The following is a 14971-nucleotide window of genomic DNA, read 5'->3' as shown; positions in this document are numbered from 1 at the left end:
TTTCCCACCTGTATGACATTCTTGTTTAAGCAAAATACATTGTAATTTGGTGTAGTTAGGTTTTCACCCCTCTCAGGGGAAAAAAAAAAGAAAGCTTTGGTGGGGTGTTTTTGCAGCTCAATTGACTAATTTGGTTCCAAATACCATTTGTCACCTCATTTTCTCTCCAATTGTGTCTATAATTCTCCAGTTTTTAGGTGGTTGATTATAAGTTCTTTGAGTTTAAGATACAGTCTTGTCACAGGCAGTCTCTTTACTTCTGGAGTGCTAAAACCATTGATTGTTGAAACATCCTGATAGAAAATACTGTATCTTAAATTATACAGGCCCTCATTCATTAAGATGAATATATACTTTTTGTAGTAATTTCCTTACTTTCAGAGCAGACTCAGACTGGTGTTAAGAGCAACCAATATTAACAAATCGACTATGATCTAACAGGGTGCTGTGGGATGTACTTCTTTGGATATTCTTGTGTCAAATCTTGCAGCAAATCATTTGGGGTCTGTATTCCCTTAAATGAATAACACTTAGGTTGATCACTAGAGAGCCCAAAGTATATGAATGTATAATGAGGAAAAGAATCGGTATCAGCAACTTGAAGAACTACTGCTATCAAAACTATTCAGTATTATTATTGTTGGTGCAACTTCCTTCCTGTATATTCACATGTATTTTTAATAAAGAGTAAGAAAACTTTTAACAATTCATACTAAACATGAGAAAAATAGGAAGTGTTCTTGAAGGTTTAATTCTCTCCAACAATGTATATAATTTTTTAATTATTCTTAGTTCTATGATCATTTGTACAACACTACAACAAAGACTTGCCTTCTTAAAGCAGCTAGTATGTAACTTATTTCTGGTAAAATGCTTCCCATGGCAAAGGACTGTGTTCAGTAGATGAGTGTATTCTTAATCTGTGTAATATGGCCCCCGGTGTACATGCTGCCATGGAGGTATTGACACTGTGAAGCTAAACCAGCCACATACTTGCAAGACTGTGGGTAAGACTAAGATTTACGTTCAAACTGCTTTCTTCTCCTTAAAAAGTTCTAAATTCATTTTTTGTCTATTGTATGTCACATGCAGAACACGTAGTAGTGTGGTAGAAACCATTTTGCTCTTTTAGAATGATTTCTGTCTTTGCAGCTTCTGTTATATAAGCAATATGGTCATCTCAAAGACAAACAAATTACAGCACCCTTTTCAATTCATTTCTCATCAAATTTTGTTCTGTTCTTTAAATTGCAGGTGATATGCTATTTAAAATGAGTAGGAAATTAAAGAAAAATAGACCCAAAAATAAGTATAGGGTTGGTGAACTTTGAACTTACAAAGTGTTCTTGCATATAGCTTACATTGTGAAGTTTATATATATAAATAATTTCATATATTTTTTCACCATAAGAAAGCATTTAATTAGGAACAAAATAAAGATTAAAATCTCAGGTTTGTTGTAGCAGTCAAATAGCAACTGGGAAAAGTCATTAGGAAGGGCTGAGCACATTCTAATACCATTTACAACTTGCTAGTGTTTAGTACCATACCTCTATTGGCATAACTGGATATACCACATCAAACTGTGCTTAGAAAAACCAAAGTGAGAGCTGGAGTGGACTGTAGACAAAACTATTATTAACTTGAGCAGCAGAAAATTTTAAAGTTCATTTTTGGACATGCAGAATTAGCCCATCAAATTCTAGACCTTGGTTCAGTCAATAACGTAACTTCAGTTTATTATTCAGTTTCAGCTTTGATCTGAATTAATGAGTACTTTATTGATTTTAAATTGAGTGGCTATAGTGTTGTCTTCTTTGTTGCTCTCCTAATTAATTAAAAAGTTAAACACTGTCATAAGTCACTCTTCTCCTTTACTTTAAAATGCTATGAGTATTGTAGAAGAGTGTGGATCCATTTGTGATTTTGCCTGTTTTCAGGCAAATACTATCTGTTTTCAGATAGTATTTATATATGTCTAAACTAAAAGAAAAATGTAATGATCGTATTTAGAAGCATGCTGTCATGACAGTTTACTCTGTATAAAATCATTCTTGTAACTTTTCACAGTCTCAGCTAAAATTATGTTTATCAAAATCAGAAATGGCCAAAACCACTAACATTGGATAAATATAAATTTATATAATTCTTCTCTATATTAATTTTTGAGCATAGGGAAGTGAAACTGGTTTTAGACATTTTTGATCATTGCAATAAGCCTGATTAGATGATTAGGTGTTTTAGATTTGAACCTAAAGCTCTCTAGCCTCAGGAGACCTTTCAGACAAAATTTAGATTTCATATAGAGGGAAAAAAAATGTCATTAAATACAAAAAAGCTCTGAAAATTGTGTTTTAAAGCTTAATTGCATAAGATGGTTCTTCTGTCTGTTGAGCTTCCAAAAAAACTCTCTTTTAAAAAGGAAATGAAATCACCCATTTTACCATTGCCTCGTAGTTCTGTAATGCAAGTTTGTATGTGCATATTGTTTCTCTTGCATAAGAGAATGAGAAAATAAGTACAGTTTCCCAACTCCTGTTGTTTTGTTTCTGGATCTCAAAAAGCCAAGAGACAGAAGTTACTGAATTAGTTCTTTACTAAGATTTCATACAGATCTGGTCTCTCCAACATGATTCCATGCAGGCATGGCTATTATAGCTTTCCAGTCCTTGAATAGGTAGGCAACTTGGAATATTTTCACTTCTAGTGAAACAATATAGTGATATTTGTACAGCATACATCCAGTATTCTGTACTTAAAATTTTTCCTGAATCATCATGAGTATTTTTCAAAGGTAAAGTCCATCTTAATTTTCAGTTTCTCAGTATGCATACTGATAATGAGATGTACTCTCTGCAGTCTAAGTATTTACAAACACAAAAAAAAGCTTATTTATTTTTTTAATTGTGAATAGTCATATCAAAAATCACACTCTTTAAGAAGTTAACACATACTTTTCAGATGCAGTGGTATTAATGGCATTTGTTTACCACAATGCAGCCATTTAAAAAATAAGGTTTATATTTTATTGTTCAGTGAGTGTCAGACACCAATACCGAAATAGAGAGTTTGAAACTAATAGGGTTAAAAGGACTTCTACTGTCTGTATTGTGTATATATTATACCTACATTGCTTATACATTGTTTTTTTCCCCCTAGTATTAGCAATCTGCTTTTGTACTTTGACATAGGGATTTCCCTCGTGAATTTTGTCACAGAAAAAAGAGAATCATCAATATCGCAGTTAAACTTGACTTTCAAAGCTAATAGTATCTCATTTGGGGGCTGAAATTTAATAAATTTTCTTTGATTCTGTTTGAGTTTTTAAACATCAAACAATGAATTGGCCAGGGTGCAGTAAAATATTTAGATCTATTGACTACGGTTCAGAAGGGTAGAAGGCAAAACACTGGTGGTTTGATGTTGATAAATTCTTAGTACCTTAATCCACATTAATGTTTTCTTTTATCTGTGTGCATACTGGCAGCAAAGACACTGAAAAGTTGGTGTATATATAAGCTATAAAAATGTAAATCAAGTGTGTGTGTGTGCGTGTGTGCGCGCGTGCGTGTGTGTATTTAAAGCAATGTATTTTGTTATATTCAGCAAGGTTAACATCTGACCAGAATTACACATGCTGACAGAACACTCTAGAGAGTATGTTTGTTCCATAGGACTGTATATCCTGAACCTAGTGCACTATGTGTGCAAAAAATGTGTAGAGGACCTTTCCTGTTATAAAAATTGCATCATAGTGCATATGTTTGGCAGCCACAGGTATTGACAGGAATTCTTTAGGTCAACTTGGGAAATGTAGGGCTCCCTATTCCCACAGAACAGAGGAACGAATAAAATAAAATCTCTTCTTCTTTGTATCAGTAGATTTTCCCATGTTTCTTTCAATCACAGCAGATTTCAAAGGCTCTACTATTATTTGAAATCTGTTCACTCATAATCAACATTTTACAAGACTCTAATTTTTAAGTGGTTACAGAAAAATAATCTGGGATTTAAAATGAATAGATCTATGTTTTAATTCATGTTCAGTGCATTCTTGTGGGCAAGGCAGCCTCTAATAAAAAACTGACATTTATTAAAAAGTACTTAGTAAATGGTATATCTATTGATTTATATGTATTTGTAATACATCCAGTATATGTTTGAGTATATATTCAATATATGCCTTAGTATTAGACTGTGTATTAGGTCATTAAAACAGTAAATTATTTTTGCAGTACTCACTCTTGCTACTCAACAGAATCCAAATGAATGGATTTAATCTATTCGTTTGTACTAATATATATTTGTATGTGTGTCTATCCATCTGTATTAGAATATAATCTGACTACTGGGATCTCCTGGAGGCAGACATTGTAAATTTTGTATTAAATAGAATGAAATATGGGTGCGCGGCACGGTGCGGTGCAGCAACATAGGCGGCGGTGTGGCTGTGGAAAGGTGCGCGTTAAGAACGTCCCACGGGCTGTCTGTCCGTGCCGGCAGACGGAGGCACGACACGTTGCGATAGGCAGGGCAGCGCTGCGCTTCCCGGAGCGCTCCGGCCTTCCCGCTGTGCCGCGCCGTGCCCGAGGACAAAAGCGCGGGCGGCGCTGCCGCGCGCGGCCGGCAGGTGGCACTGCGACACCAACGGCGCGCGGGTCGCGGGGCGGCTCGGGCTGAGCGCGTGCGGCTGCCCGACACGGCCCGGACACCGCCGGACACGGCCCGGACACCGCCGGACACGGCCCGGACACGGCCCGGACACCGCCGGACACGCTTTGTGCAAACCCGGGCCTGCCCCCTCCCTGGAAACCGCGCTCAAGTCCGTTAATACCACTCAGTGCGTTAAGTCTTACACCGAGTCCGCAAAAAGCAAGCATTTCTTTCTTCCTCCCGTTCTTACCCCTCCCCCCCCCCCCCCCCCCCCCCCCCCCCTTATTGGAAAGCTACAGGTTAGTTAATTTTGCTTTATTTGTGGATTTTTCATTTATTCTGAATTTTGACTGAGTTGTTTCTAAATGAACCTTATTCTGGAGGGCTTATACCAGAGTAGACAGAACTCACATGCCAGCTTCTCACTGATGTGATCACATGAACTTTTTAATTTCACAGCTCATGTTTGTTTCAGTTGGAAGTACAATTACTGTTTCTTTTCTTATGAGGTTTTTACAGGCGACAGATCTGTGAAATGTATATGCCAGCTGGGCTACAGAGCCCTTAGTGTCTTTTTCTTCTCATTTCAGACCAGGGGAAGATGCTTTTTCTTCTTAACATTCTCTCCCAGCACTCTGAATTAGAGATTTATTTGCAACGAAAAATCAATTAGTCCTAAATTTATTCATGGATTTCAGGTCCAGCGATCAATGCAAGTCCACTCAGTGGGCTCAAGGGGACCCAGTTCATCCCAGTTAATGTGTCTGAAGGGGAATTACCATTGATGCTGTTTTCTTCCCTTTAGGTCAGAGATCAGGCCTTGCTGCTGTGTACTGCAGCAGCCACGAATGACTTCACCCTGGAGCTACCCAAACTGCACCTGGAGACCTTTTCAGAGGAAGGGCTGAAGGGCAGGCCAGAGGCTGCAGCATTTCAGGTTAGAGTCTAAAATAATCCTGTTTCTTGTTTTCATTTTTTGCAACTGAGAACAAGAAGCTAGACTGCTCTGAATGCGTGAAGAAGAAAATGCTTCAAAACTATTGTAGTCAACAGTTGAAAGAGAAATAATTTTCATATATACTGTTGGATGTGGTATTTCAGAGATGATGCAAACTTTTAATTAGGTATTAATTAAAACTATAATATTAAATAACTTACAAGAAACTTACATAGAAAACCACTAATTCTATATTTGAAAATTAATATTACTCTATCCTGCCCCCCTTTCCTCTGCTTAATTTAAGCAAGACAAATAGAAATTTAAAATGGGGTGTAAAGAAAGACAAGATTTTTATGCTGCTACTTGATCAGTATCATATTTTTTCATATTTCAGTTTTACAATTAAAAATAATCTTTAGCACTCATAATTTAAAAGGAACTGCTGTTTGGAATATTTTAGTATAGGAGCTATTTTGTTTATGTAGGTTTAAATACTTACATGTTTCAAAATACTAGTTATATTAGGAGGAAACCGGGGAAAAGATGAGAAAACAACTGAAAATGTACACATCTTCAGCTCTGAAAATGGATTCTGTGCAATGCCTCCTTATTATTTCTAAATTTATGTCTTCTTCTATACAAACTATGCCTGAGTCTTTGTAGCTGTGCAGAATACATTCTTGTTAAAAGCAGAATATTTAATTTTCCCAATGAGAGAAAAAAAGGCAGAGTGAGTACATACTTCTTTCACTGTGCTCTTCTGTCTGAATCAGAGAGAGAGTAAAGGTAGTCAAGTGAAGTGCAAGGATATTAGGAAACACAAATATTGCCTAATATTTGCCTAATATAAATTGCCTAATATTGCCTGATATGAAAGGTATACTTTTCTGTAGCAACCTTTTTTAATTTATTGTAGATTTTCAGTTCTACACACAGGATACAATTGCAGGAACAGCATCACAAAACCAAGCATTCAAGAAAGGCAGATTCCAAACTGGAAATTTCTCACTGTTATCCTTTTACATGCATGTCTTTCAATATCAAAAATATTTAAATTATGTGTTTATTAATATGTTTCCATAATAAAGTAGTAATTATGGTAACTGTGAGATTCCTGTGCACTGTAGTAAGCACAGCTGTATGTCTCTGGCAGAGGGTATGTTGCAAATGCTTCCCCATACAGTGATGATCACTCTTAAAGCTGCACGAAAAGCTCCACAGGTGCATCTTTTTTCTAAGAAGCTGTCATAGAAATCACCAGCTTTTAAATACTAGTACTTCTAATTTGGGAGCCTGTTTGGTGATACCTGCTTCTGCTTCTTCGTTTCATCCCAGCTTCCATTCTTTTTTGAAAAGATTCCAGTGATTGCAGAAGCATTTCCAAGCCAACCTATTCCATCTAAGAACAGAAACAGTAGTATAAAAAGTTACATTTCACATTTGTACAGAGTACTTACTTGCACTATAGCTAATCCACAGTAAGGTATGTGCTGCACTGGTAGTGCAGTGGTGTAAACCTACTTTTTGTTTACCAGCTTCAGTTACACTTGGTTACTCTCTGTGTCCACAAACAGCTCCAGTGGTTCAGTTTGTATCACTGAAGTTCTTTCCTCCTTCCCATTCTGCTTTTCCCTGTCGTTTCTCTTCCTTCCCCTTCTCTCCCTCTTCCTCTCCCTATCTCTAATTACTCTATCTATCTCTAGTTACACAGTGCTTTTTGATAACTTTCTAAGCACATTGTAGAGATTTTCTTATAAAATGTTCCTTTTATAGCTGGGAGTCAGCTAATTGATGTTAATTTCATGCAAAACTACATTAAGAGCAATCCTGTAATCTTGAATGAGGAAACTGTGAGTAATCACTTTACGGACACTTCTCTTTAAAGTCAGTGGGATTGTTTGCCTGCATGTTCTCTAGAACTGCTATAGTTAGTCTGTGATAAGTACGACTCAGTTAAAGACCTTATTATCTGCAAGTTTTGGACACTGGCAGTTTTTTCCCAAGTCTAAATTCATTGGTATTTGATGGTATATTTTTAAAAGTTGCATGAAAAATTAAGCTCTTAAATTAGACAGTGTGATAGGGATGAAGCACTGGCTATCAGAACTGTTGAGTACTGACAGAAGATGACACTGTTCTATTTTTATTATTCATGCATGCAGTTTGTAGTAGGGGCTGAGACCAGTAATTATTATAAAATTGGTCTGAGTGTAGCACTTCCTCATCATATGGAAGTAGTGTGCATCTTTTAAAGAATTGTACCCTCTAGTTTCGACCTCTAGGTAATGAAATTAAATATTTGGACACACCATTCTGTGTATCTTCTCCAAAACCTGTACTTTATGAAATGGCTCCTAAATTGCAAAGTTATGTTATAGGTTGAAATGTTAAGTTACTCAACAAGCATATCCTTGCACTAAGCATCTTCTAAAGCCCCATGCAAGTAGTGAAAGTATTACTTAATTTTGTAGGCATTTGTTAAATTCTTAGAACTGCAGCAGAATTGCTATAGTAGTTCGAAAATGTCACTTCAGTTGCATAAATAATGAAAAAGGCGTAATAATCTCTAAGATTAAAATATGGTAGCTATAGCCTTGAAAAAATCTAACCTGATGTTTAATTGCTGTGAAGAATGTTATGTCACAAAATTGTGCTGCTAGTTACTTAAGTCTGAAAGTGAAAAATTATAGTACTTCAGTACTATATACTATATACTATATAGTACTTGTTTTCAAACCCCTGGAATGCAATGAACACAGCGTTGAAGGTGTGCTATTCGGGCCATGCCATGATGTTCCTATTGGAGACAAAAAGTGGAATCATATATGAAGCCTTATATGAATGCAGGATACAGGGTTGTAAAGGCAGCTAAAATGACATGGTATTGCCAATTCTAGTAGTCTTGCCTGGCAGATGACTATTTAAATTAACTAGTAAAGGTCATCAGGTCTTTATAAAATACTGAGTTCGGCTGTGTTACACCTTTAGAATGAGGATAAGGTTACTTAATAACATTAACACTCTCTTCTGAAATAGTTTTATAGTGCACAAAAAGTGGGCATTCACTAGTTCTAAGTGTCTCAAGACAACTCAACTAGTTCTGAATTGTCTCAAGTACTTTTACATCAAATATGTAATTGATACTAATGCCGAGCCTTCTTACCTAAAGACAATTCATAAAGCCCATAAATAAATAAATAAATAAATAAATCTGATGAGATGTAAATGTTTATGTATAAGTAATTAAGCATTGGTATATTATCAGTTTAGGTTTCTTCTGTTTGGAGAGGTAGACATAAAAGGGTAGAAACTGGTATGAAACTTCTTCCTGAAAATTTAGGTACCTCAGACACATATGTTATGTTTTAAAGGAATAAACTTGATTTATGATAAAATTACTTCTAAATATTTATCGGCATGATCCAAGCTATCTGAAGACATGACTCCAGATATTAGTTGAACACAGAAAAGGAACCAGAAAAGGATCTGGGGGTGCTGGTTGACAGTGGCTTCACATGAGCCAGCTGTGCCCAGGTGGCCAAGAAGGCGAATGGCATCCTGGCCTGTACCAGCAGTGGTGTGGCCAGCAAGGCCAGGACAGGGATTGTCCCTCTGTGCTCGGCACTGATGGAGGCCAGGCCTCCAGTGCCATGTCCGATCCTGGGCCCCTCTCTCACTCACTACTGAATGGAGATTGAGGGGCTGGAGTATGTCCACAGAAAGGCAGCAGAGCTGAGGAAGGCTCTGGAGCACAAGTCCTGTGAGGAGTGGCTAAAGGAGCCGGTGTTGTTTAGCTTGGGGAAAAGAAGGCTGTCCTGGTTTAAAGGTTAGGTGTCTGCCAAGGAAGGCAGAAACCTCCCTTGGAATGGAAAATGTTCCACTTCCCTCCAAATTATTACGACTTCGAAATTACGGGGCTTTCAGGCAAAGTTATGGGGAAAGGAATAACATTTTTTTATTACTATATCTGTGTAACAAGACAAACAAGCAACAACAGCTGTGGCGCTGGCCCAAGCCGAGCACAAGGCCAGGCCCAGCCTCCGGGCCGCGGGCGCTCTCCCCTCACTGCAGCTCCGGGCCCGGCCGGCAGGGGCGCTGCTGCTCCCGCCGGGCGGGCCGGGGCGGCCATGGGCAGGGTCCCTTCGCACAGCCAGGGACGGCGGTGGGCAGGGTCCCTTCGCACAGCCAGGGACGGCCGTGGGCAGGGTCCCTTCGCACAGCCAGGGACGGCCGTGGGCAGGGTCCCTTCGCACAGCCAGGGGCGGCCGTGGGCAGGGTCCCTTCGCACAGCCAGGGGCGGCCGTGGGCAGGGTCCCTTCGCACAGCCAGGGGCGGCCGTGGGCAGGGTCCCTTCGCACAGCCAGGGGCGGCCGTGGGCAGGGTCCCTTCGCACAGCCACGGACGGCCGTGGGCAGGGTCCCTTCGCACAGCCAGGGACGGCCGTGGGCAGGGTCCCTTCGCACAGCCAGGGACGGCAGGGCCCAGAGCCGCTCGGCAGGGCGGGAAGGTCTGCGGCACAGCCTCGGAGCAGCCGGCCGGAGCAGCGGAGGCGGCCACACCCGGGTGGCCAACGGAGGGTAGCAAGGACTCCCCAGCCGTGCCAGGAGCCGCGGGAGCTCGAGCGGGCACGGGGTGTCGGGTTAAAATGTAACAAAACCCCCAAAGCAGCGGCAGAAAACAGCGGGGCTGGGCAGAGGCGGGCGGGCTGCCGCAGGCAGCTGCCGCAAGCAGCCGGGACGGTCTCCCTCCAGGGGGATCGGGGGTCAGGGTCCCATTCCCGGTGAGGTGGGGTGTTGGAAAGGTCCCAGTTCAACAGCTGCTCTTGCGAGCAGACGCTCACCCATGGTAAGGCGAATCCTCTGGCCTCAGTTGACAGTCCGGCACCAGAACCACTCCTGTCCCCTCGGATCCCGGGAGAGAGAGCGGGGCACGGGCCCAGCCCCTCACCCCCAGCCAAAATCACAGCTTCTCGGCTCTTGCCAAGAGAAAGCCCCTCAGCCAAGAGACAGCAGCAAACTGCACCCTTCTCCCTCCTCCTCCTCCCAGCCACATCCTCTGTCTCCCAAGTATCATCGTTACTATCTCTTAGGCAACATATAGGAGAAAATTTCCTGAGAGAAAGAAAAAACTCAAAAAATCCTAACCTCCAATAGCATCTCATTGCTCTCTACAGATACCTGAAAGGAGGCTGTAGTCAGGTATCAGTAAGTCTCTTCTTCCAGACATCTGGCAACAGGACAAGAGGACATAGGCTCAAACTGTGCCTGGGGAGTTTCATGTTGGGCATCAGGAAGGTGCTAAAGCATTGAAATGGATTTACCAGGAATATGGTAGAGTCATCATCCTTGGAAGCGTTTAAGGAACAGCTGGATGTAGCACTTAGTGCTATAGTTTGTTGGTGTGGTGGTGTTTGGTCAAGGGTTTATGGTCTTGGAGGCCTTTTCCAACAATAATGATTTGTGATTCTCTCCTTTGGGTGGGTTTGAGATGGTAAGTTTTCACTGAGTCTTGCCTCCCTTGTTTTTGTCACTCTCACATGCTCTCATGGTCTACTGCCCGTCCATCTCTGCACACGTGCCCTCCTGTCTGTGCACTTCCTGCTGTGCGCACACGCACCACGTGTACCCACTCTATTGCCCTTGCTTTCCCTCTCCCTGCGTGCCTGCTCTCTCTGCCCTACCTACTCCTGAGCTTTCCTTCAGTCTCTGCCTGCTACTCTGCCTGGCTCTCCTTCTCCTGCTTCCTGTGCCTGTTTGCTACTCTTATCTTGCTTGCTCTGAATCAGGCTTTCTGTCCCTCTGCCTTTCCCTTCCACCTGGCCCAGCTTGCTCCCTCTATCTTCAGCATTTGTTTCATGCAGGTTTAGGAAGTCCACATGGGATTTATATGTACTTCTTTGCAGTTCCTATTAGGTGTTTTGAGAAAATTTAAAATGAAAAGTGCAGTAATAAAATGAAGACTTAAAGTTTGAGTAGTAATACAGTCAAGTAGTGACATATCTTCAGTGTTAGCATATAATCATAAATTTACGAAGAAGTAGATTCATACCATTTTTGCATTCATGCATGATTTAGTCATGCATTATCTAATTGTGCTGTAGGTCCACTTTTTCTAATTAATTGGACAAACATAAATGTAGTTTTAGGAGCTTCCTAATTTATATTTATTTTCACTTGTTTATTAATCTTAGATTTATGCTTGATAGGGTACATGGTGAAAGATATGCATAATTCTGCTGATAATTTTTCTCAAAATAATAAACACTTTCTCATTTCTGTGTTCACTTGTCAATAAAAAAGTTCTTACCAAATTTAGGAAGCAAGGGATTTCAAAGGTAACATTATAATTCTGTCATTAGATCTTATCCTCTGCATAGGGCTTGTCTTTCAAACATAAATCAGTTCTGGTAAGAGGACTTAATGAGATGAATTAATCATAGAGCAGCTGCTTAAAAACTGTATTACTAGAATTTTAAATCTTGTACTTGTGTTTTAAAGTTTTTTCTTTTATAAACATGGCTCATAAAAGAAAAAAAAATAAATTTTCTCTTAATATTTCAGAAAGAAGAAATGTTTTTTAGGGAGATATAAAGACGCATCATGTACACTCTTGCAGTGTTTTATTTTTACTTACACTGTTTCACCAGAGAAGGAGCTATCAATTGCATTATAGAGGCCAGAATGCTGCCTCCTTTGGAATCAGATTGCTGTTTCTTGTCAGGTAAAACTGGGTCTTCATTATCCAGGAGTTCAGCAGGTGCCATCAACAGCAGCTGGGTTGTCCTCCCACCTCCAAAAGGACTAATTTCTTCTGTAGCTCTCCAAAAGGACTGCTTTCTTACTTAGTGTCAAAATGTAGTGCTTCTGGACTGACCACAAGCCTGTCTGAAATACACTGTTTAAAGAGAAATGTGATTCTTTATTACACTGCTGATACTTTACACTTGCATTTTGAGTTGAAATACATGTAAATAAGTAAATGTCTCAAAAGCATTAGAGAGGGGCAACACCTCTTGCATACTTGACCTTTTGTGAACTTTAATCTAAAAAATATAAAGTTGGTGTAGGATTTAAGCAATGATTGACAACTAAGTAAAGTCTTAATAACCAGATTGAAGAGATGTAAAGTGGAGAACTCCAATTTAATCTTCTTGGAAGTGTTCAGCTGGTATCTGGAGTCATGTCTCCAGATACGTTGTACCATGCTTCTAAATATTTAGAAGTATTTTAGCGTAATTCAATATAATTGCTTTAAAACATAAGATTAATGTATATTAGGATAATACTATTTAAAACTTTAAAAAATGAGACATCTCTTAAATGCTAGTGATGTTGAAAATTTGCCTTCTCAAATTTGAATTTCACACTGCTTCTCCTTTCCACCACTTAACTGCTCAGCTTCCTTGCCTCTTCACAGCATTTGTTAGCAGTATTTTCTTCCCTATCCCCTACAGGCCTTCTCTCCTTTCCTCATTTCTCTGCTCCTTATCTTTAGCCTCTTTCCCTCTCTTTTTCAGCAACCCTTGCACTTTTTTATTTCTCAACTTGCTTTATTCATTCTACTAAATTAGGACAGATTACATGAAGAACCTTCTCAGAGGGTGTTGTAGTTAACTGGGACACTGTTTGCACTCCAGCCATGCTAAGTCTTGGCCTTATGGACCATTAATATCAAAGTCAGTATCTGTAATCACCGCTTAAGCAATTACTGAAGCTCTCTTTGTCCCTGTGACACTACTGACTCTTGTCCGGCCCCTTTCGTAAGCAGTATCAGTTTTATAAAAATTTTTCAGCTAAGATGTTGATGATCTGGATTATCTTGAATGCCAAGGTTAGTATATAATCATTTAACCTTTCAGTAACCTTTCTTAATGGAGTTTTCGTTTTTGGCCCTATCAAGCAGTCATGTAACTATCTGTCCTTAGACTTTTTCATATATTTATATCTATTGCATTTGGGTGATGTCTTAGGAGTTATCTGTGCTAATATGCAAGAGTGTTCTTTAAGAACTGTGTAAAATATTATCTTAATTCACTAAGTTTATTTACTTAGTTTTGCTTCTGCTTGTAATCATGGGATTTTTTTTTTTCCACCTGCCTACCAGGTTGCTGCATCTTTCCTGTTTGCTACTCACTATCCTTCCATGAGAAAAATTACTTTAGAGTCATGGTGATTTCAATATGTATCCAAAGCCTCAGTCAAGAGCAGACTCCTAATAGCTGTAATTGAAAAATAAAGCATCATTTAATCACAGAAGATATCAGATATAGTTCTCACAGCACCTTGTTAGGCAGCTATTTTTAATTCAGAAATCATGTCTTTCAGAACTACATGGGTTTATCTGTGCACAGCATCTTCAGGAATAGTTTTCACAGACAGCAGCTGTGTAAATTTGGGACTATTTTTTTAGAGAGTGTGCAGTGTGTGCCATTGTTACGCAGACAAGTCCATTAAGAAACATAGATGTTTAATTGTTGGTAATTGTGTGAGTTACAAATTAAATTCATGAAAACCATGAAAGATTGGAATTGTCTGGAGTCTTACATTTTTTGTACTGGTTCTTTTAATTTCAAAAACTAAAAAAATGCTGAGCAAGTGAGCCTAAGCAATAGAAGTTAATGAGGCAATAGACTTTATTACACAAATGTTTAAGAAGCAGAAACAGAATCAGACTATTTTCTTATATTAAAAAAAAAACTTCCTTCAAATGCTGAAACTTCTGTTTGGTATTTTTTTTTGCTTAACTGCTTAGTAGTCCATTCTTATAAAACATGTCTCCTTGTTACCCTTATTAATTGCTTACAGAGTAAGAAAAAAATATCAAATATTGCACCATATTAGTACAAGATTTTTGTAATGGAATTGTGGGAGATATTTCTTCCCAGATACTGCATTTTGGTGGGCCTTGTAGTTAAAGACCTGGGAGAAGAAGAAGGGTTATCTACAACTTGAGTGAGTTTATTATGGCTTAGTGATTTGCTGATTGATATCATCTGCTGTCAGTTACGGCTCTCTTAATGTCAAGTTTACTTTGCATAATGCCTTGAAATAAAGACTGATGAAGATTTTTCAGATTCATTCTGCTTATATAAATTGACCCTGATTTGCCCTTCTGCTTGACAATACAAGTGACAGCAGTTAGACAAAAATATAGCAATGAATATGCAACTTAAGGATTAAGTAAAATACAGTAAACCTTTCAGAATATAAAACTAGGCATAAAAAACAGGCTGTTCTCTTTTTTCCACACTTATTGAAGAAGTAGACTGGGATAGCATCCCAAATGCTATACTGCTGAAGTCTGAAGAGGAAAAGTTTTGAAAGGATTAAATGTTAGACTGTTTTGTTTTACCAGATTCTAACAACTGGTTGCTAATTA

General features: G+C 39.1%; 1 protein-coding gene across 29 annotated transcripts in view; it reads left to right on the top strand.

Annotated features, from left to right (window-relative positions):
• Positions 1 to 14971, top strand: part of CCDC171 (coiled-coil domain containing 171) — a 158139-nt gene that overhangs the window by 110129 nt on the left and 33039 nt on the right. For all 29 annotated transcript variants that reach the window (XR_015281018.1, XR_015281019.1, XR_015281016.1 and 26 more), the window contains one exon: positions 5459 to 5590. Coding sequence is in view for 14 of the 29 variants with exons in the window: in XM_086869229.1 (XP_086725355.1) it covers positions 5459 to 5590 (132 nt within the window). In the remaining 15 variants the exon portion in view is untranslated. The remainder of the gene's footprint in view (positions 1 to 5458; positions 5591 to 14971) is intronic.

The sequence above is a fragment of the Cyanistes caeruleus genome, chromosome Z (assembly GCF_971803275.1).
Source record: "Cyanistes caeruleus chromosome Z, bCyaCae1.hap1.1, whole genome shotgun sequence".
NCBI classification, from domain to species: Eukaryota; Metazoa; Chordata; class Aves; order Passeriformes; family Paridae; genus Cyanistes; species Cyanistes caeruleus.
The sequence above is the reverse complement of the archived record's forward strand: the minus strand, read 5'-3'. Positions and strand labels throughout refer to the sequence as shown.